The sequence below is a fragment of the Coregonus lavaretus genome (assembly GCF_964263955.1).
Source record: "Coregonus lavaretus genome assembly, chromosome: 29".
NCBI classification, from domain to species: domain Eukaryota; kingdom Metazoa; phylum Chordata; class Actinopteri; order Salmoniformes; family Salmonidae; genus Coregonus; species Coregonus lavaretus.
Genome location: NC_140016.1, coordinates 9,019,844 through 9,042,566, shown reverse-complemented (window position 1 = coordinate 9,042,566; position 22,723 = coordinate 9,019,844). Strand labels below are relative to the sequence as shown.

The 22,723-nt window shown below is 43.7% G+C and overlaps 1 protein-coding gene across 1 annotated transcript in view; it reads left to right on the top strand.

Moving 5' to 3' along the window:
* LOC311105004 (serine/threonine-protein phosphatase 2A 55 kDa regulatory subunit B beta isoform-like) overlaps positions 1–22,723 on the top strand; it is a gene marked incomplete at both ends in the record, with an annotated part of 38,380 nt that overhangs the window by 6,667 nt on the left and 8,990 nt on the right. Inside the window, 5 exons of the mRNA XM_084146988.1 lie at positions 15,863–15,960; positions 16,259–16,424; positions 19,532–19,644; positions 21,845–22,022; positions 22,192–22,372. Coding sequence (XP_084003114.1) covers positions 15,863–15,960; positions 16,259–16,424; positions 19,532–19,644; positions 21,845–22,022; positions 22,192–22,372 — 736 coding nt within the window. The remainder of the gene's footprint in view (positions 1–15,862; positions 15,961–16,258; positions 16,425–19,531; positions 19,645–21,844; positions 22,023–22,191; positions 22,373–22,723) is intronic.

The window sequence follows — 22,723 nt, the reverse complement described above, 5'->3', positions numbered from 1 at the left end:
CCAGATCGAGGGAGATTATCAGTGGTCTTGTATGTCTTCCATTTCCTAATAATTGCTCCCACAGTTGATTTCTTCAAACCAAGCTGCTTACCTATTGCAGATTCAGTCTTCCCAGTCTGGTGCAGGTCTACAATTTTGTTTCTGGTGTCCTTTGACAGCTCTTTGGTCTTGGCCATAGTTTGGTCTTGGCCAAACAGGTGCCATTAATACAGGTAGCGAGTGGAGGACAGAGGAGCCTCTTAAAGAAGAAGTTACAGGTCTGTGAGAGCCAGAAATCTTGCTTGTTTGTAGGTGGCCAAATACTTATTTTCCACCATAATTTGCAAATAAATGCATTAAAAATCCTACAATGTGATTTTTTTTTCTCAATTTGACTGTCATAGTTGACGTGTACCTATGATGAAAATTACAGGCCTCTCTCATCTTTTTAAGTGGGAGAACTTGCACAATTGGTGGCTGACTAAATACTTTTTTCCCCCACTGTATGTCTCTCTTTCTCTCTCTGGACAAACATGAGACCTCTCTATGGACCGACAGAGAGAGGGAGAGAGAGAGTGGGTGGGTGGGGGTTAATCCAGGTGATAAATAAAGGGTGTATCTCCTCAGCTTTAGAGGACTGTCTGTCTCGTCCGTGTGGAAGATCCCCATCTTTGTGTTTTTATAGCTTCAATTTATGGTTGATTGTCAAGCCTAATAACTCATTATAGAGACTGTGTGTGTGTGTGTGTGAGAGAGTTAAGGGTTTTACAGCAGTATAGAGCAGTCTGCATCAGGGATCAGCCGGTGAGTGTCTGTGTTCATTCTCCTCTCTGGCCTCTCACATCATAAATCCACTATACTAGACACACACACACACACACACACACACACACACACACACACACACACACACACACACACACACATATTTTTGACACTTATCCTTTCTTATGTCTTATTGTTGTTGCATTGTCCAGAAGGCATTTCATTGTACGTGTATACCATGTATATCCCGTACATACGACTAATAACACTTGAAACGTAGGTCCCAGCTGAGGTCAGATCAGGTGTTGGTTATAGTTCCCTCACGCACTCACAGCTCATTTTAATTATGTAACATTTTAATGATGTCACACGCTGACCTTTAGTTTGCACCAATCCCACGCCTCAGTGGGTTGTGTGTGTGGTGTGTGGTATCCAAGAGGTGTTCCCATAGGGACCCATGTGATCCCAATACCACAATGACTTGCAGGAGGTCAAACTGGGAATGTGTTTTTGCTGAATGAGAGAAGAAACGTCCTATCATCGATCACACCTTGAAATGTCTCATGAACATTCTACTAATACTGTTCTACTGCTTTTCAATTCATGAACATTGGATGGACTGCGAGATGGAATATATACTTTTTCCTGCATAATGGAGACAGATAGAAAGCCTAAGTTTTCATCTCATCGCTCTGGGTTGGAAAGAAAGGCCTCCAGGGGCTGTGAAGACTGAGCAAAGGAGCCTGGGGAAAATAGAAAATTCCAGCATACAGATGACATGTTGCTAATAGTGATAGGATGGATGGCGCCTCGCTGTGTGTGTCGTGTGGCGTGTGGCGTGTGTGCAGTGTGGGGTTAATGGACTGTGACACTCCTGCTACATGTCTTCATGTCACCTCACTATAGACAACCACAACTACACTATAGACAACCACACTATAGACAACCACACTATAGACAACCACACTATAGACAACCACACTATAGACAACCACAACCACACTATAGACAACCACCATACTGCTTGTCATTTTGGCACTGAACCTTTGATGTTGGCGTGGACTTTTTTGAAGATCTTTTATTAATGTTCGGAATTGATCAAAGGGCCAGTCTAAATGAATAAACGGGCCGGATCTGTCCCGCGGGCCGCCAGTTGAATAGCCTTGATATAGGGAATAGGGTGCCATTTGGGTAGCAATATGACAATTTCCCTGTGACCAGGAGGCAGGGAGCTGTAGGACTCAACTACAGGATTGACATAGATTTTTGTCCCTTTAAATGTAGCCATTGGAACAATGACCTTAATATTTAAACTGGGACGCTGTAATCTTTCTCTCTCTCTCTCTCTGTCTCTCTCTGTCTCTCTCTCTCTCTCTCTCTCTCGCTCTCTCTCTCTGTATTTGTTTGCTGAATTTTAATACAGTGGAGAAGCTGGCCAGACACAATCCCAGTAAGGGTCTGTATGACAGGAGAGGAGGAGGAGGAGAGGAGGCTGAGAGGAGGAGGAGGAGGAGGAGAGGAGGCTGAGAGGAGGAGGAGAAGAGTGTAGTGCTGAAACACCCTGTGCCAAGGCATGAAATGACTTAGCCTTTCTCTCTGTCTATCTCTGCCCCAGGGCTGAATCCATTATTCATGAGAAAGCACTCTCAAAATGTTATGCCTCACATTTTAGGAGAGGGCAGGGGGGTTAGGGGTGGGCAACACATTACAGAGGGTTGGTGTGTGTGTGTGCCTGCATGTGTGTATGTAGTGTATAGTGTATGTATTGTATGTATAGTGTATATAGTGTATGTATAGTGTATATAGTGTATGTGTAGTGTGTATAGTGTATTTATAGTGTATTTATAGTGTATAGTGTATGTATATTGTATAGTGTATGTACAGTGTATGTATAGTGTACAGTGGGGAGAACAAGTATTTGATACACTGCCGATTTTGCAGGTTTTCCTACTTACAAAGCATATAGAGGTCTGTAATTTTTATCATAGGTACACTTCAACTGTGAGAGACGGAATCTAAAACAAAAATCCAGAAAATCACATTGTATGATTTTTAAGTAATTAATTTGCATTTTATTGCATGACATAAGTATTTGATCACCTACCAACCAGTAAGAATTCCAGGTCTCACAGACCTGTTCGTTTTTCTTTAAGAAGCCCTCCTGTTCTCCACTCATTACCTGTATTAACTGCACCTGTTTGAACTCGTTACCTGTATAAAAGACACCTGTCCACACACTCAATCAAACAGACTCCAACCTCTCCACAATGGCCAAGACCAGAGAGCTGTGTAAGGACATCAGGGATAAAATTGTAGACCTGCACAAGGCTGGGATGGGCTACAGGACAATAGGCAAGCAGCTTGGTGAGAAGGAAACAACTGTTGGCGCAATTATTAGAAAATGGAAGATGTTCAAGATGACGGTCAATCACCCTCGGTCTGGGGCTCCATGCAAGATCTCACCTCGTGGGGCATCAATGATAATGAGGAAGGTGAAGGATCAGCCCAGAACTACGCGGCAGGACCTGGTCAATGACCTGAAGAGAGCTGGGACCACAGTCTCAAAGAAAACCATTAGTAACACACTACGCCGTCATGGATTAAAATCCTGCAGCGCACGCAAGGTCCCCCTGCTCAAGCCAGCGCATGTCCAAGCCCGTCTGAAGTTTGCCAATTACCATCTGGATGATCCAGAGGAGGAATGGGAGAAGGTCATGTGGTCTGATGAGACAAAAATAGAGCTTTTTGGTCTAAACTCCACTCGCCGTGTTTGGAGGAAGAAGAAGGATGAGTACAACCCCAAGAACACCATCCCAACCGTGAAGCATGGAGGTGGAAACATCATTCTTTGGGGATGCTTTTCTGCAAAGGGGACAGGACGACTGCACCGTATTGAGGGGAGGATGGATGGGGCCATGTATCGCGAGATCTTGGCCAACAACCTCCTTCCCTCAGTAAGAGCATTGAAGATGGGTCGTGGCTGGGTCTTCCAGCATGACAACGACCCGAAACACACAGCCAGGGCAACTAAGGAGTGGCTCCGTAAGAAGCATCTCAAGGTCCTGGAGTGGCCTAGCCAGTCTCCAGACCTGAACCCAATAGAACATTTTTGGAGGGAGCTGAAAGTCCGTATTGCCCAGCGACAGCCCCGAAACCTGAAGGATCTGGAGAAGGTCTGTATGGAGGAGTGGGCCAAAATCCCTGCTGCAGTGTGTGCAAACCTCGTCAAGACCTACAGGAAACGTATGATCTCTGTAATTGCAAACAAAGGTTTCTGTACCAAATATTAAGTTCTGCTTTTCTGATGTATCAAATACTTATGTCATGCAAAAAAATGCAAATTAATTACTTAAAAATCATACAATGTGATTTTCTGGATTTTTGTTTTAGATTCCGTCTCTCACAGTTGAAGTGTACCTATGATAAAAAGTACAGACCTCTACATGCTTTGTAAGTAGGAAAACCTGCAAAATTGGCAGTGTATCAAATACTTGTTCTCCCCACTGTATATAGTGTATGTACAGTGTATGTATAGTGTATATAGTGTATGTACAGTGTATGTATAGTGTATATGTAGTGTATAGTGTATTTATATTGTATTTATAGTGTATAGTGTATATATTGTATGTATAGTGTATTTATAGTGTATAGTGTATATAGTGTATGCGTAGTGTATGTAGTGTATGTATAGTGTATTTATAGTGTGTAGTGTATGTATAGTGTATGTATAGTGTATAGTGTATTTATAGTGTATAGTGTATGTATATTGTATAGTGTATGTAGTGTATGTATAGTGTAGTTATAGTGTGTAGTGTATTTATAGTGTATAGTGTATGTATATTGTATAGTGTATGTAGTGTATGTATAGTGTATAGTGTATGTATAGCGTATGTATGGCGTATGTAGAGTATAATGCCTTTAAAAAGTATTCACACCCCTTGACTTTTTCCACATTTTGTTACGTTACAACCTTATTCTAAAATTTCCCCTCATCATCAATCTACACACAATACCCCATACTGACAAAGCAAAAACAGGTTTTTAGAAATGTTTGTTAATTTATTAAAAATAGAAAACTGAAATATTACATTTACATAAGTATTCAGACCCTTTACTCAGTTTTTATTTTATTTTACCTTTATTTAACTAGGCAAGTCAGTTAAGAACAAATTATTATTTACAATGAAGGCCTACACCGGCCAAACCCGGACGACGCTGGGCCAATTGTGCGCCGCCCTATGGGACTCCCAATCACGGCCGGTTGTAATACAGCCTAGAATCGAACTAGGGGGTCTGTAGTGACGCCTCTAGCACTGAGATGCAGTGCCTTACACCACTGCGCCACTCGGTAGCCCAACAGTACTTTGTTGAAGCACCTTTGGCAGTGATTACAGCATCGAGTCTTCTTGGGTATGGCGCTACAAGCTTGGCACACCTGTATTTGGGGAGTTCCTCCCATTCTTCTCTGCAGATGCTCTCAAGCTCTGTCAGGTTGGATGGGGAGCATTGCTGCATAGCTATTTACAGGTCTCTCCAGAGATGTTAGGTCGTGTTCAAGTCCGTGCTCTGGCTGGGCCACTCAAGGACATTCAGAGACTTGTCCCGAAGCCACTCCTGTGTTGTCTTGGCTGTGTGCTTAGGATCATTGTCCTGTTGGAAGGTGAACCTTTGCCCCAGTCTGAGGTCCTGAGCTCTCTGGAGCAGGTTTTCAGCAATGATCTCTCTGAACTTTGCTCCGTTCATCTTTCCCTCGATCCTGACTAGTCTCCCAGTCCCTGCCGCTGAAAAACATCCCCACAGCATGATGCTGCCACCACCATGCTTCATTGTAGGGATGGTGCCAGGTTTCCTCCAGACGTGACGCTTGGCATTCAGGCCAAAGAGTTCAATCTTGGTTTCATCAGACCAGAGAATCTTGTTTCTCATGGTCTGAGAGTCTTTAGGTGCCTTTTGGCAAACTCCAAGCAGGCTGTCATGTGCCTTTTACTGAAGAGTGGCTTCCGTCTGGCCACTCTACCATAAAGGCCTGATTGGTGGAGTGCTGCAGAGATGGTTGTCCTTCTGGAAGGTTCTCCCATCTCCACAGAGGAACTCTAGAACTCTGTCAGAGTGACCATCAGGTCACCTCCCTGACCAAGGCCCTTCTCCCCTGATTGCTCAGTTTGGCCAGGCGGCCAGCTCTAGGAAGAGTCTTGGTTGTTCCAAACCTCTTCCATTTAAGAATGATGGAGGTCACTGTGTTCTTGGGGACCTTCAATGCTGCAGAATATTTTTCGTACCCTACCCCGGATCTGTGCCTTGACACAATCTTGTCTCGGAGCTCTACGGACAATTCCTTCGACCTCATGGCTTGGTTTTTGTTCTGACATGCAATGTCAACTGTGGGACCTTATATAGAAAGGTGTGTGCCTTTCCAAATCATGTCCAATCAATTTAATTTACCACAGTTGAACTCCAATCAAGTTGTAGAAACATCTCAAGGATGATCAATGCAAACAGGATGCACCTGAGCTCAACTTTGAGTCTCATAGCAAAGGGTCTGAATACTTATGTAAATAAGGTATTTCTGTTTTTTTATATTTTATAAATTTGTGTATGTATAGTGTATGTAGTGCATAGTGTATATATAGTGTATAGTGTATGTAGTGTGTGTATAGTGTATGTAATGTATGTTTAGTGTATGTATTCATGGGTTGCATGTTTCGTCATAATATTGTTTTGAACGTTAGTTTTGGACTGATGCCCGACTGAGCATTCTACTCAATGCATCATCAATGAGCGCTGATGAAGATTTCATAAAAAAATGCATTACAGTGGCCTGGAAATACAATGACATTCAAAAGAAGGCAAATAATTATTAGAGAAACCTTTTGTCAAAATGTTGATGTCACCAGATTGACTTTAGATGCAGTATAACGTTAGCTAGCTAGCTAAAATTGAGGGGCCACCGGATTTTAGCTAGCTAACGTTAGCATTGCTAGCTAATGACAACAGTGCCATCTGTCTAAAGTAAATTTGATGACATGATAATGCTGCAAAGTTGTTTCCTACTAAATATTTGACTACTTTAGCAATGCCATCTTATTTCCAGGCGCAATACTGTAATTTAGACTAAATAGTAGTTAGCCTCCGTCCAGAATTCCTGGGCTTATCACCATTTTAGGGCACTACTATGGCGCCGCCCGAGGCGGTTTGAGAACGTCCATAACAATGGCATGTCGCGACCGAGTGATGGAGGTGCAACCTATTGTCACGACTTCCTCCGAGGCTGCCTCCTCTCCTTGTTCGGGCAGGCTTCGGCGTTCGTTGTCACCGGCCTTCTAGCCACTGCCGCTCCTCATCTCATCATTCCATTTGTTTTGTCTTGTTTATTACACACACCTGGTTCATATCCCCTCATCAGTACCTGTATAAGTGTTCCCTCTGCCCCCTTGTCTTTGTGTGTGATTGTTTATTGTGGAGGAGAGAGAAGTTCGGTGGAGCGCCGTGTATTTTGTATTGCCGGGAATATTCCCTGTGTGCTTTGTATTTTCCAGTGCGCCTGTTTTGCGCACTGGAGTGTTTTTACGCAATACTGCGTAACTCTGTGATTCAGAATAAATCCTGTTATTCTGTGATTTACCCTCCTGCGCCTGACTCCTTCAAAATCACCTCATCACACCTATGAATAGTTTATGTAAAATGTATGGATTGACAGAAACAATATAGCGTGTGCCTGTATGTATGTGTGTGTTGGGTTTATTGGCAAGCTGTGTAATGTGTGTGTGTGTGTGTTGGGTTTAGTGGCAAGCTGTGTAATGTGTGTGTGTGTGTTGGGTTTAGTGGCAAGCTGTGTAATGTGTGTGTGTGTTGGGTTTAGTGGCAAGCTGTGTAATGTGTGTGAGCCACAGCCCTCTCTCCCCAGCTGCTGATTAGGTTTTTCATTTCCTGATAAGCTGTTTTATTGAGTCTGCAGTGAAATGAAAAATTAATGGGGTTTCCACCCACATAGTGTACTCTTTTTTTCTCTCTCTTTCTCTCTCTCTCTCTCTCTCTCTCTCTCTCTCTCTCTCTCTCTCTCTCTCTCTCTCTCTCTCTCTCTCTCTCTCTCTCTCTCTCTCTCTCTCTCTCTCTCTCTCTCTCTCTCTCTCTCTCTCTCTCTCTCTCTCTCTCTCTCTCTCTCTCTCTCTCTGTGTGTGTGTTAGGGATCTATCTGGTAACAAAGTGTGAAAGGGGGAGCAGTAACATCCTGTCTGTTTCAACCTCTGTGCCGAGCGTCTGATTACACGTACACACACACAAACATCCTGTCTATCTCCCAGGGGACAGATTCTATAAAAATCAGGTTAATTCTATTTTTTCTCTCTATTACTAAGAGCCATGATGATATAATGCTGTCTAGATAGAATGTTACTGTGTGTGTGTGCATGACCGCGTGCGTGTGTGTGTGTATGAGTGTGTGTGGGAACCTCACGTAGCGTACAAGCATAAGCCATCTAGCCTTCAAGAGAGCAGGCCGAGGTAATGGTCTCATTCAGGGAATCCAGACAGTCATTGGACCCAAATATAACGTTGTTTGTGTTTGAGAGAGAGAATAATAATTTAGCATTCTCCACTGGCAGCGCAGTGTAGTGTAGTGTTCCCCTGTGTCTAACAGAAACCATTGACACGGCACTCTGCTGCCAGTTACCCTCTCTCTACCTGGAATAACAGCACACTTACTTAACTGGCTCTCCACAGTCACACCATAAAACAACTGTTTTAGCTGGTGTATGTGGCTATTTTAACAGTTTGTGTCAGTTCCTCTGTTTGTTCAGTCACATACAGATTTGTTTACTAGTTCGCCCCACTACCATAGCTCTTTTCTGATGATGCCAGTTTAGTGTGTGCTCAGGATTATACAGTATCTCTGCCCTCCCTGACTGGGGGTCCTGTATCTGTGTCTGAGGGCTACATTAGCCTGTCTCTGTGTCTGATGGCTACATTAGCCTGTCTCTGTGTCTGAGGGCTACATTAGCCTGTCTCTGTGTCTGATGGCTACATTAGCCTGTCTCTATGTCTGAGGGCTACATTAGCCTGTCTCTGTGTCTGAGGGCTACATTAGCCTGTCTCTGTGTCTGAGGGCTACATTAGCCTGTCTCTGTGTCTGATGGCTACATTAGCCTGTCTCTGTGTCTGATGGCTACATTAGCCTGTCTCTGTGTCTGATGGCTACATTAGCCTGTCTCTATGTCTGATGGCTACATTAGCCTGTCTCTGTGTCTGAGGGCTACATTAGCCTGTCTCTGTGTCTGATGGCTACATTAGCCTGTCTCTGTGTCTGAGGGCTACATTAGCCTGTCTCTGTGTCTGAGGGCTACATTAGCCTGTCTCTGTGTCTGAGGGCTACATTAGCCTGTCTCTGTGTCTGAGGGCTACATTAGCCTGTCTCTGTGTCTGAGGGCTACATTAGCCTGTCTCTGTGTCTGATGGCTACATTAGCCTGTATCTGTGTCTGAGGGCTACATTAGCCTGTCTCTGTGTCTGATGGCTACATTAGCCTGTCTCTATGTCTGAGGGGCTACGTTATCCTGTGTCTGTGTCTGAGGGCTACGTTAGCCTGTTTCAGTGTTATTGCCGGTGATTGATGTTTGCCATCAGGGTGCATCTGTCTGATGTCTCTCTCCGACCTCTGACCCTGGCTGTGTCACACCTGACTGGCTACAGGATTTATAGAACTTATTCACTTATGGTCTGAGTCCCAAATGGCACCCAAATCCTTATATAGTGCGCTACGTCTGACAAGAGCCTTATGGGCCATGGTCAAAAGTAGTGCACTGTAGGGTGTTCCATTTGGGACGTGTTCTGAGTGGTTTCTAGGGGAGAGAGAGAGAGACCAGCTCGTCTCTTTCAACCACACTGTATATATATTTATTTCTGTTGTATTTTTGACTTTGTTTTGTTTTACCCCATATGTAACTCTGTGTTGTTGTTTTTATCGCACTGCTTTGCTTTATCTTGGCCAGGTCGCAGTTGTAAATGAGAACTTGTTCTCAACTGGTTTACCTGGTTAAATAAAGGTGAAATAAAATAAAATAAAATAAATAAAAAAAACACATGAGTGATGATGATTGATGGGGTTGGGAGAGTACACCACGCTCTCAATTTTCATTTAATTCAAAGGGCTTTATTGCCGTGGGAAACATATGTTTACATTGCCAAAGCAAGTGAAATAGATAACAAAAGTGAAAATAAACTATCTAAATGAACAGTAAACGTTACACTCACAAAAGTTCCAAAGGAGTAGAGACATTTCAAATGTCATATTATGGCTATATACAGTGTTGTAACGATGTGCAAATAGTTAAAGTACAAAAGGGAAAATAAATCTCTCTCTCTCTCTGCATGCTGGGAGTGTTGGTGTATGATGGGAATTGTTTGAGCGAGTGCGTGTGTTGTCTGGAGTTAGATCGCCTGTGTTTTCTTTCTTGTTTCCTTGTCTTGGTGGTTTTCGTTTTTCTATGATTACGTTTGTTTTGTTTTTTAGTGGTAGAATTAGGTATATTGTATATCTTGTTGGAATTGCCCTGGTTTTGGTTGGGATGGTGACCCACATGGGGATGTTTGGGATGTTTGCACGTTCAATTTAAAGTTGTCCCGTTGGGTTGCAAACACCCGGCTCTGAAACATGTCATTTCGGCGACAGGTGTTTATGTTTTTGGACTCACCGGAGCAGACTTTGGAGTTATCGTTTAAAGTCAAGTATGACAACAGACTGTATATGGCTTATACTAGTACGGGTAGTCAACAGTGTTTTGAGTGTGGGGATGTTGGCCATAAGCTCATGCTTGCCCGAAAAGGGAGAAGGCGGAGGGAGGGGCGCAGGTGGTCCTCGTAACGCCTGGGCCCACTGATGTAGGGAGAGGTGGGCCGACAGTGGTAGAGCAGCCACAAGCACCTGTTGCTGAGGAACAAGTTGTCCGTGTTGAGGGTACTGAGCTGCAGCTTGTACCAGAGGGGAACATAGCTTCTGATGTGCAGCAGAAAAATATTGTTGTAGGAGGTAAGGACGGATCGGGGGAGCCATTTCCCCAGACTGGTGAGGAGATACCCAGTACGAGGGAGGGGGTTCAGGTGGAGCTAGTCACCCAGGTAGTGGAGGAGATGCCCGGTACGAGTGATGGGGTGCAAGTGGGGAGTGTTGAGAGGGATGTGGCAGAGGGGAGTCAGGGGTCTGTGGCCTCAGTTGAGGAGGATCAGGAGAAGGATATGGAAATGTCTGATATCTCTGTTGATATGATAGCTGGCGACGACTCAATTTACAATCTAGATGAGGTAAATGGGTTCCTGGACCAGACTTTTGTGAAATCTGTTAAATTGGCAGATTTTTTTTATGTTGATACGTTTGTGAGGTCAGCTTTGGTGTTACAGAAGACGGTGGGGTTAGACCAGTTGAGTGTGAAGAAGCGTTTCCGCTTGAGGAAATGTGTTACTGCTGTCATGGCAGCAAAAGGTAGTGGGAAACGTGGTAAGGTTAAGAGAAATTAAAACAATGATGATTATCATGCCTCATAGGGTGCTTTTTTCTCTTTGTCTGGTTTCTCTGTGGTTTCTTCAGTTTTTCCTTTCTCTTTTCTATATGGAGGTACTCAGGGTAGGTTCTCTCAATATTAATGGGGGAGGGACAGGAATAAGAGGGCTTGGGTTTTAGAAGTAATAAAACAGAAAAGGCTTAATGTAGTTTTTCTACAGGAGATACATAGTGATGAGGCTAATGAGGTTGACTGGAGTATGTGGTGGGAGGGGCAGCATATGGTACTAATTTCAGTGCTGGGGTGACAATTTTGTTTTCCTCAGGCTTAGGGGTGACTGTGGTATCTACAACAGAGATTGTCAAGGGTCGGGTTTTATTGGTCAAGGCGGATGTAATGTTTATTTTATTTTTATTTTGTATCTTTATGCTCCTAATGAGGGTACAGAGCGTATTGCTGTATTTGATCAAATAAAGGAAACCTTAAGACAGTGTGACCAAGAGGGGTGTATGGTTTTAGGGGCGGACTGGAACTGTAAAGTGGATTTTACTGTTGATCGCACTGCTGAAGAACCTCACCTGCGGTCAGCAATTTGTCTGTCTGGTCTACTAACTGAGTTTGAGCTTTCTGATGTGTGGAGAGTAAGGAATGCAAAAGTTAGGCAGTACACATGGCTAAAAGTTAATGAAGGTCATGTCAGTGCAACAAGGTTAGACAGGTTGTATGTATCTGAGCAATACTGTAGTAGGGTTGGAAGGTGTGACATTACTCCTGTGGGTTTCTCTGATCACCATATTGTCACTGTTGATATTCACTTGTTCTGTCCACGAAGGTCATCACCTTATTGGTATTTTAATGTTAAGTTAATAATAATAATAATAATAATAATAATATGCCATTTAGCAGACACTTTTATCCAAAGCGACTTAGTCATGTGTGCATACATTTTTACGTATGGTAAGTTACTACATGACACCATGTTTTGTGAAAAGTTGTTGTTGTGTTGGGAAAAATTGAGGGTTATTAAATGGAATTTTGAGTCCTTGAGACAATGGTGGGAGGTTGGGAAGGCCCAAATACGTGTGTTTGTCAACAGTATACTGCTCTGTCAAGTATTGACATCAAATCTATTGAATTGAAGTTGCTCACTCAGAATGACCCCAGACTAGTCATGAACTTACATGACAAGAGACATGAACTGAGGTCATCTTTACATGAAAGAGTGAAGGGTGCCTTGATTATGTCTCGCTTTGCTACCCTCAAGGATATGGATGCTCCTAGCGCTTTTTTTAATAACCTAGGGCAGTCGACATTGCAACGCAAACAGATGGTCTGCCTTCATCTCCCTGATGGGAAGGTGACCACGGATGACGGTGAGATGCGCCAACATGCCGTGGATTTCTACTCTGCCCTCTATAAGGCGGAGGATTGTGATCCTCTGTGTGCTGAATAGTTGTTACATGGACTTCCTCAATTGGGCCCTGAGCAGAGAGCTGCGTTGGACTCTGACATTACTCTGCAGGAGCTGTCCACTGCAGTTATGCAGCTATCATCAGGCTGAGCCCCTGGCATCGATGGTTTACCATCTGATTTCTATAAGCAGTTTTGGGGGTCTATTGGGGAGGATTCTTATGAAGTGGTATGTGAATCTTTTCATGAGGGTTCTCTTCCTTTATCCTGTCAATGTGCTGTGTTTTCATTGTTGCCAAAAAAGGGGAATTTGGCTCTTTAAAAAAACTGGCGACCTGTTGCATTGCTGTGTGCAGAATATAAAATGATATCTAAGTGTCTCTCAAACAGGTTGAAAGAATATCAGAGGCTGTTGGTCCACAAGGACCAGTCTTACTGTGTGCCTGACCGCTCTATTGTTGATAACTTGTTTCTAATAAGAGTTGTTTTAGACATTTGTAAACTGTCTGATGTGAATGTGGGTTTGCTTTCTTTGGTTCAGGAGAAGGCTTTTGACCGTGTGGACCACCAGTACTTGTTCAAAATAATGAAAGCCTTTGGGTTTGGGGATGCTTTTTTATCTAGGACGAGTTTACCCCCCCCCCCCCGGTGGCTGTAAAATCATTAGTATGTGCCACAGGGTAGAGGCGGCTAGGTTATTAGCTACCAGCACCCTTCCCCTATAAGACAGCTGGGGTAACACCCATTTCCACCTAGACAATCTGGCACACACCTTCTCCACTACACCGTCCCAGTTCTTTTTTTGAAAGACATCAGAGCCTAGAAAACCCCCCAAAGTCTTCATCCCATCTCTGCCCCACTGAAGCCCCCCTGGTAACTGTGGTGCGGACCCTATCTGAAGCTGACCTGCCCACAGCGATTCACTCTCTTCCCAATTAACTCTAGCTGAGGAGGCCCCCTCATACACCTTTTAAAGCGTTTGAGAGAGCCTTAACATCCTCACCCCATGTAATAAAACTGTCACGTCATCTGCATACGCAGACAGTGCTATCGTGGGACCCTTCGCTTAAAAAACAAAGCATTGGTTCAATAGCTGGACAATATAACTCCTGAAATTGGGCATCCCTGCCCAATACCCCTTTGGACGGGGATGGGGCAGCTCAAACCACCCCCCACCTTCACCACACGAGGCCCCAGCATACAGTAAACTCATCCTAGATACAAGAGCTTCAGAGGACCCTTGTCAATTTCTTCTGGTATGGACAACACTGGATTAAAGCTTCAGCCCTGTACCTGCCACTGCACGAGGGTGGGCAAGGCCTGGTGGACACTTCTTCTAGGATCATGGCTTTCCGGCTTCAAGCATCCCAGAGACTGTTGTACAGTGACGGTTCTAGCTGGGTCGATACAGCCTACACATTGATGAGGCTGTTTGGGCTTAGACAAGCACCTTTTCCACTTAAAGCTAGAGGGCGGTGATTTGTCTGGCCTGATTCCATTCTATGAGTCTGTTATGCAGGCTTGGAGAGTTTCCGAGATGTCCTGTAAGGCCGGCACGCCACCAGGGATGTGGCTTTTTGAAGAGCCTCTTTTTTTATAACACTGTCATCCAGTCCCATGCTATGGGTTCAGCCAGCCTATGTTAATGTCTGTTAGGAGTGGGGTGTACCAAGCTGGGTCATCTGATGCGGAGCAGGAGCAGATCGTTGGAGGAGCTGGGAGACAGAGCGGGGATCCGACTGAGGAAGGTCGTAGCTGAGTTCTGCGATTCCTTGCCAGTACTTCATCGGCAGTATGTGACTGATACTTCCAATTCTGATTGGTGGACGGAGGGTCTGGATTATGTGTTCCCTGCCCTGAATGTTAGTGCTGCGGCGGGGGCATTAGAGAAGGACCTCCCTCTGATACCGCCTGGTGTAGAGGTCCTGGATGGCAGGGAGCCTCGGCCCCAGTGTCCATTTCTTTCTTTCCAGCCATTACAATGAGCCCGTCCTCCTATAGCTCCTCCTACCAGCCTCCTCTGGTGTGTGTGTGCGTACATGTACAGTTAACTACAGCTCTCCCTTCACTATCTGACTTGGTTTGTGTATTTGTTTCGTTAGACCTGTCGGGAACAAACCAGTTGGATATTGAGAGACGTATCCATCTCTAGATTGTTTTAGATGTAGAGCTGTAGTCTCCCCTAAAGCTAGACAGATCAGATGCATGTGTTTCAGGAGGAGAGGAGGAGGTATCTCAAAGGTAGTTGCCTGTCTGTGTTACAATCTAGAAACCCAGGATCTTGTTTTGGATGCTTGATGTGAGAGATGCATTGGTTTTAGCTCATTTCAGTGGCTGAGGAGCCAAATGCACTGGACTGGTGTCTATAAGCTTGGCTGTGAAACAATGCGACTTGGCTGTGTGCATCAGTTGAATTCTGTCCTAAAGGAGTGTCCTTATAATCTCTCTGGATGGAAGATGTCTGGTTTCATCTAGTAATGACTTGAGAGGGAAACAAATAGGTCCTTTAGGGACTACTTCACCACTATGGCTCCTGTGGGGGAAAGGAACTGCTTAATTCATGTAGAGAGGAAACTAATAGCACTGATTGTGTGATGATAGTATGCTTTAAACCTGCTACTGAACTGATGAGATTCTGATGAGTTACTGATTGTGTGAGGATCGTTAAGTTAATTAACTGGCTGATTGCCAGACTATTTTAGTCTGATGATTGGGGTGAATTAGATGAAATAACACAATCAGTTTCAGACCGGTTTCAGACAGCCGTTTAACCCACATCTTTTACCCATATTTCTCCTATCTGGGTCACCATGGCAACCCTTTGTTTCCTAGATATTCTGCCCTTAAAAGAAGTTGAGCTATAAGCTATAAGGCAAGCTGAAGCCGAAAATGGGTGAAAAATTAGTTTTCAGAAAAAAATATTATTTTAAGATGTAGCAAATGTTCTCACTGGTTTTGTCTCTGTGCAGCTAGCTTTCATCTCTGTGTGAAAATATATCTGTGTTACATTATCCCTGTGTTGCATTATCCACGTGTTGCATTATCCCAGTGGTACATTATCCCAGTGATACTTTATCCATGTGTTGCATTATCCCTGTGGTAAATTATCCCTGTGTTGCATTATCCCTGTGGTACATTAACCCTGTGGTACATTATCCCTGTGGTACATTATCCACAATATATCTGGTAATATTAACTGTGTATGTGTTTTGTTTTAGCTGACATCATCTCCACCGTGGAGTTTAACCCTTCGGGGGAGCTGCTGGCCACAGGGGACAAAGGAGGAAGAGTGGTGGTCTTCCAGAGAGAGCAGGAGGTATGAAACACACTCTCTCTTTCTGTGTCCTCCCTCTCTTTACCTCTGTATCTCTCTCCCTCCCCTCATCTCTGTCTCCCACCTCTCTCTCCCCTCTCCCTCTCCACAGAGTATAACATGTCTAAAGTATGTTACAGCCTAAGCTGTGTTCCTCTCCCCCTCTCTCTTCTGCCTTCCTCCGCTCTCCTCCCAAACTAAGAGTCAGCCCCAGCGGCGAGGGGAGTATATTATTTACGGTACCTTCCAACCAACCTGTGTGTTCCTCTCCTCTCTCTCCCCCTCTCTCTCTCCCCCCCAGACTAAAAGTGAGCCCCAGAGGCGAGGGGAGTATAATGTTTACAGTACGTTCCAGAGTCATGAGCCAGAGTTTGACTACCTGAAGAGTCTGGAGATAGAGGAGAAGATCAACAAGATAAGATGGCTGCCGCAGCAGAACGCTGCTTACTTCCTCCTCTCCACCAATGGTGAGTGTGTGTGTGTGTGTGTGTGTGTGTGTGTGTGTGTGTGTGCGTTTGCGTATGTGTGTATAGGAGTTAGAAGCAGTGGAACCATAGTCAGAGGAGCTCCATCTGGTCGTGTGGCCCTGCTGTGTGTGTGTGTGTGTTCATACGTGTGCGTGTGTTCATACGTGTGTGCCCACACACATATTTTGCCCTCAGAACAACCTCAATTCGTCAGGGCATGGACTCTACAAGGTGTTGAAAGCGTTCCACAGGGATGCCGGCCCATGTTGACTCCAATGCTTCCCACAGTTGTGTGAAGTTGGCTGGATATCCTTTGGTTGGTGGACCATTCTTGATACACACAGGAAACTGTTGAGCGTGAAAAACCCAGCAGAGTTGCAGTTCTTGACACACTCAAACCGGTACGCCTGGCACCTACTACCATAGACCATTCAAAGGCACTTAAATATTTTGTCTTGCCCATTCACCCTCTGAATGGCACACATACACAATATATGTCTCAATTGTCTCAAGGCTTAAACATCCCTCTTTAACCTGTCTCCTCCATTTCAACTACACTGATTGAAGGGGATTTAACAGGTGACATCAATAAGGGATCATAGCTTTCACCTTGATTCACCTGGTCAGTCTAAATCATGGAAAGAGCAGGTGTTCCTAATTTTTTGTTCTCAGTGTACAGTATACAGTGTGTAATATACAGTATGTAATATACAGTGTATAATATACAGTCGTGGTCAAAAGTTTTGAGAATGACACAAGTATTGGTCTCCACAAAGTTTGCTGCTTCAGTGTTAGATCTTTATGTCAGTAGTTACTATGTATACTGAAGTATAATTACAAGTATTCCATAAGTGTCAAAGGCTTTTATTGACAATTACATTAGGTTTATGCAAAGAGTCAATATTTGCAGTGTTGACCCTTCTTTTTCAAGACCTCTGCAATCCGCCCTGGCATGCTGTCAATTAACTTCTGGGCCACAGCCTGACTGATGGCAGCCCATTCTTGCATAATCAATGCTTGGAGTTTGTCAGAATTTGTGGGTTTTTGTTTGTCCTCCCGCCTCTTGAGGATCGACCACAAGTTCTCAATGGGATTAAGGTCTGGGGAGTTTCCTGGCCATGGACCCAAAATGTCGATGTTTTGTTCCCCGAGCCACTTAGTTATCACTTTTGCCTTATGGCAAGGTGCTCCATCATGCTGGAAAAGGCATTGGTCGTCACCAAACTGTTCTTGGATGGTTGGGAGAAGTTGCTCTCGGAGGATGTGTTGGTACCATTCTTTATTCATGGCTGTGTTCTTAGGCAAAATTGTGAGTGAGCCCACTCCCTTGGCTGAGAAGCAACCCCACACATGAATGGTCTTAGGATGCTTTACTGTTGGCATGACACAGGACTGATGGTAGCGCTCACCTTGTCTTCTCCGGACAAGGTGTTTTCCGGATGCCCCAAACAATCGGAAAGGGGATTTATCAGAGGAAATGACTTTACCCCAGTCCTCAGCAGTCCAATCCCTGTACCTTTTGCAGAATATCAGTCTGTCCCTGATGTTTTTACTGGAGAGAAATGGCTTCTTTGCTGCCCTTCTTGACACCAGGCCATCCTCCAAAAGTCTTTGCCTCACTGTGCGTGCAGATGCACTCACACCTGCCTGCTGCCATTCCTGAGCAAGCTCTGCACTGGTGGTGCCACGATTCCGCAGCTGAATCAACTTTAGGAGACGGTCCTGGCGCTTGCTGGACTTTCTTGGGCGCCCTGACGCCTTCTTCACAACAATTGAACCTCTCTCCTTGAAGTTCTTGATGATCTGATAAATGGTTGATTTAGGTGCAATCTTACTAGCAGCAATATCTTTGCCTGTGAAGCCCTTTTTGTGCAAAGCAATGATATGACGGCACGTGTTTCCTTGCAGGTAACCATGGTTAACAGAGGACGAACAATGATTTCAAGCACCACCCTCCTTTTAAAGCTTCCAGTCTGTTATTCTAACTCAATCAGCATGATAGAGTGATCTCCAGCCTTGTCCTCGTCAACACTCTCACCTGTGTTAACGAGAGAATCACTGACATGATGGCAGCTGGTCCTTTTGTGGGTGGGCTGAAATGCAGTGGAAATGTTTTTGGGGGATTAAGTTCATTTTCATGGCAAAGAGGGACTTAATTGCAATTAATCTGATCACTCTTCATGACATTCTGGAGTATATGCAAATTGCCATCATCAAAACTGAGGCAGCAGACTTTGTGAAAATTAGTATTTGTGTCATACTCAAAACTTTTGACCACGACTATACAGTGTGTAATATACAGTATGTAATATACAGTATGTTATAGTATGTAGTATACAGTATGTAATAGTATGTAATATACAGTATGTAATATACAGTATGTAATAGTATGTAATATACAGTATTTCATATACAGTATGTAATATACAGTGTGACAGCTGTTAAAACATCACTATGTCATCTCTATGATCACTGTCAAAGGCAGCACCATCCAGGCTGGCATCAGTCTACAATATGTAATATACAGTATATAATATACAGTATGTAATATACAGTATGTAATATACAGTGTGTAATATACAGTATGTAATATACAGTATGTTATAGTATGTAGTATACAGTATGTAATATACAGTATATAATATACAGTATGTAATATACAGTATGTAATATACAGTGTGTAATATACAGTGTGTAATATACAGTATGTAATAGTATGTAGTATACAGTATGTAATATACAGTGTGTAATATATACATTGTGTAAAATACAGTTTGTAATATACAGTGTGTAATATACAGTGTGTACATATTCTGGAAAAACATTATTTATATCCCAATGATCAGATGAATGGTGATGCTATTCCTGATTTGACTGATTTAACCTGTGGATTTGTATCTGATCCTCCTTATGACAGCTGTTATAACATCACTATGTCATCTCTATGATCACTGTCATAGGCAGCACCATCCAGGCTGGCATCACTTTAGCATGGCGCTTAATACTCTCTCTCTCTCTCTCTCTCTCTCTCTCTCTCTCTCTCTCTCTCGCTCTTTTTCGGTCTCTCCCTTTGTGTGCGTGTGTGTGTGTGTGTTTGTTGGGTGTAGATAAGACAGTGAAGCTCTGGAAGATCAGTGAGAGAGACAGACGACCAGAGGGATACAACCTGAAGGATGAAGACGGACGAATCAGAGACCCATCTACAATCACCTCACTACAGGTGAGAACACACACACACGCACGTGCAAACACACGTACGGACACATGCACGCACACACGCGCACGCACACACACACACATACACACACACACACTAAAACTCACACACACACAAACACAGTATCTCATAAGGGCAGAATAATACTAGTTAATAAGAGTTCATATCTCATTGTCCCCAGGGGTCCCAAGATGAAAATGATGTTGTTTGATATCACTGACATGAATATTTTGAGAACGAGGGATATATAAAGCAAATGGTTATATTTCAGTCTTCTGGCAATATATAATATGGCTCTCCCAAATAAACTCCATGAATTTGGGCTATTCCAAATTACTTTGCACGTTGTCATTGAATATGCAGCTCATGTCTCTCAGGACAGGTGTATTTCTCATGGTACATTCGGTCGTAATCACTGAGAGAAGAATCCGTTTTTCAAAACTCTGGTTCCCTCAGCCAGGGCATTGAAAATGGGTCGTGGATGGGTATTCCAGCATGACAATGACCCAAAACACACGGCCAAGGCAACAAAGGAGTGGCTCAAGAAGAAGCACATTAAGGTCCTAGAGAGGCCTAGCCAGTCTCCAGACCTTAATCCCATAGAAAATCTGTGGAGGGAGCTGAAGGTTCGAGTTGCCAAACGTCAGCCTCAAAACCTTAATGACTTGGAGAAGATCTGCAAAGAGGAGTGGGACAAAATCCCTTCTGAGATGTGTGCAAACCTGGTGGCCAACTACAAGAAACGTCTGACCTCTGTGATTGCCAACAAGGGTTTTGCCACCAAGTACTAAGTCATGTTTTGCAGAGGGGTCAAATACTTATTTCCCTCATTAAAATGCAAATCAATGTATAACATTTTTCACATGCGTTTTTCTGGATTGTTTTGTTGTTATTCTGTCTCTCACTGTTCAAATAAACCTACCATTAAAATTATAGACTGATCATGTATTTGTCAGTGGGCAAATGTACAAAATCAGCAGGGGATCAAATACTTTTTTCCCTCACTGTATATACATAATATGACATTTGAAATGTCTTTATTCTTTTGGAACTTCTGAGGGAAATGTTTACTGTTCATTTGTATTGTTTATTTCACTTTTGTTTACAATCTACTTCACTTGCTTTGGCAATGTTAACATACGTTTCCCATGCCAATAAAGCCCTTAAATTGAATTTTATTGAAATTGAATTGAAATTGAATTGAGTGAGAGAGAGATCGATATGTGCACTGAGAGGAATGCGATGAAGGGGATCATCTCTCTATTTCTCTCTTTCACTCTCCCTTGTTTTGCAACCCCATCACGCAGCCAGCCATGGTCTTTAATTCTCACACAGAGAGTCCCGGCTCAGTGCATCTATTAGTGGCCTCTCTCTCTCTCTCTCTCTCTCTCTCTCTCTCTCTCTCTCTCTCTCTCTCTCTCTCAATTTCCATTTCAATTTAAGGGCTTTATTGGAATGGGAAACGTATGTTAACATTGCCAAAGCAAGTGAAGTATATAGTAAACAAAAGTGAAATAAACAATAAATATTAACAGTAAACATTACACTCAGACGTTCCAAAAGAATAAAGACATTTCAAATGTCATATTATGTCTATATACAGAGTTCTCTCTCTCTCTCTCTCTCAAATCAATTTACATTTACATTTACATTCGGTCTCTCTGTCTCTCTCAATTTACATTTACATTTACATACGGTCTCTCTCTCTCTCTCTCCTCTCCTATCTCCTACTGTACTGTATGTCATAATGGATGACAGCTGTGTGTCTCTACAGTCTGTTTGACATCATAGAGTTGGGACTAGTAGAGTGTGGCTGTTACTGGGGGTGAAAGGCATGGGGGGAGAATGGAGTGTAGTGTGAGTGTGGTTCCTCTGCAGGCCATCCCTGGCTCCTCAGTCCTAACACCAGCTCACTAGGCCTGCTGCTGTACAGTCTACCACTACATTAAAGTGGAGACATACAGTACATGAAGTCCTATGAAAAGATCTGTATGTGTGTAGCAGAGACTGACTGGCTGTATAGAACCAGGCGTTCACGGTGTACTGAAATAGAAAGAGGTGTTCATAGTCAATCTGTGAATGCTCTCTCAATCATAGATTCTATGATAAGCGATATATTCCTGGGGTCACATAGTTAGTCATGTGATGTGAAAATATGTTCTCTCTCTCTCTCTCTCTCTCTCTCTCTCTCCCTCCCTCCAAGGTGCCTGTCCTCCAGCCCACAGATCTGATGGTGGAGGCGACAGCGCGGCGTGTTTTCAGTAATGCCCACACCTACAACATCAACTCCATCTCCGTGAACTCTGACCTCCAGACCTACATCTCCACCGATGACCTCAGGGTCAACCTGTGGAACCTGGAGATCACCGACCAGAGCTTCAGTATCCTTTCACCTGTCTACAACATTTATAGGTTACCGACTGCTGCTTCAAATAACCTTTGACCTCTAGGAACAAGTGCTATGCCTGTATTCTGTTCCTCTGTCTTGTTATAAACAATCCAAAACATTTAGCTGAACTGTTATTTCTCCCTGAGCGTGCCCCTCCCCAGACATTGTGGACATTAAGCCGGGTAACATGGAGGATCTGACGGAGGTGATTACAGCAGCAGAGTTCCATCCTCAACAGTGCAACACCTTGGCCTACAGCAGCAGTAGAGGGTCAGTACGACTCTGTGACACGAGGAAACAGGCGCTCTGCGACACACACTGCAAGTGTGAGTACTGGAACAGGCATACACACAGACACATGTATTCAAGCGCACACACACGCACACACACTCCACTCAGACATGGTGCATTGTGTGACAATATCTGTGAAGGGGGAAAGAGATTGAGAAAAGAAAGGAGAGAGGGAGGGAAGTCGTCTCTGATTAAACCAACCTTTATCCTGCTACAGTCAATTGCATGGCTAGGATTGATAACCACAAACATCAATAAGGTTGTCTGTCTGTCTGTCTATCTGTCTTCTCTCCCAGTTAAAACAATGAAAGGCTCAACGTCTCAAAGCCCCTGTCTGTCTCTGGGAGCATCAGATGATATGCATATCCCTCTGAAGGAAATTAATAATGAATACATTGACAT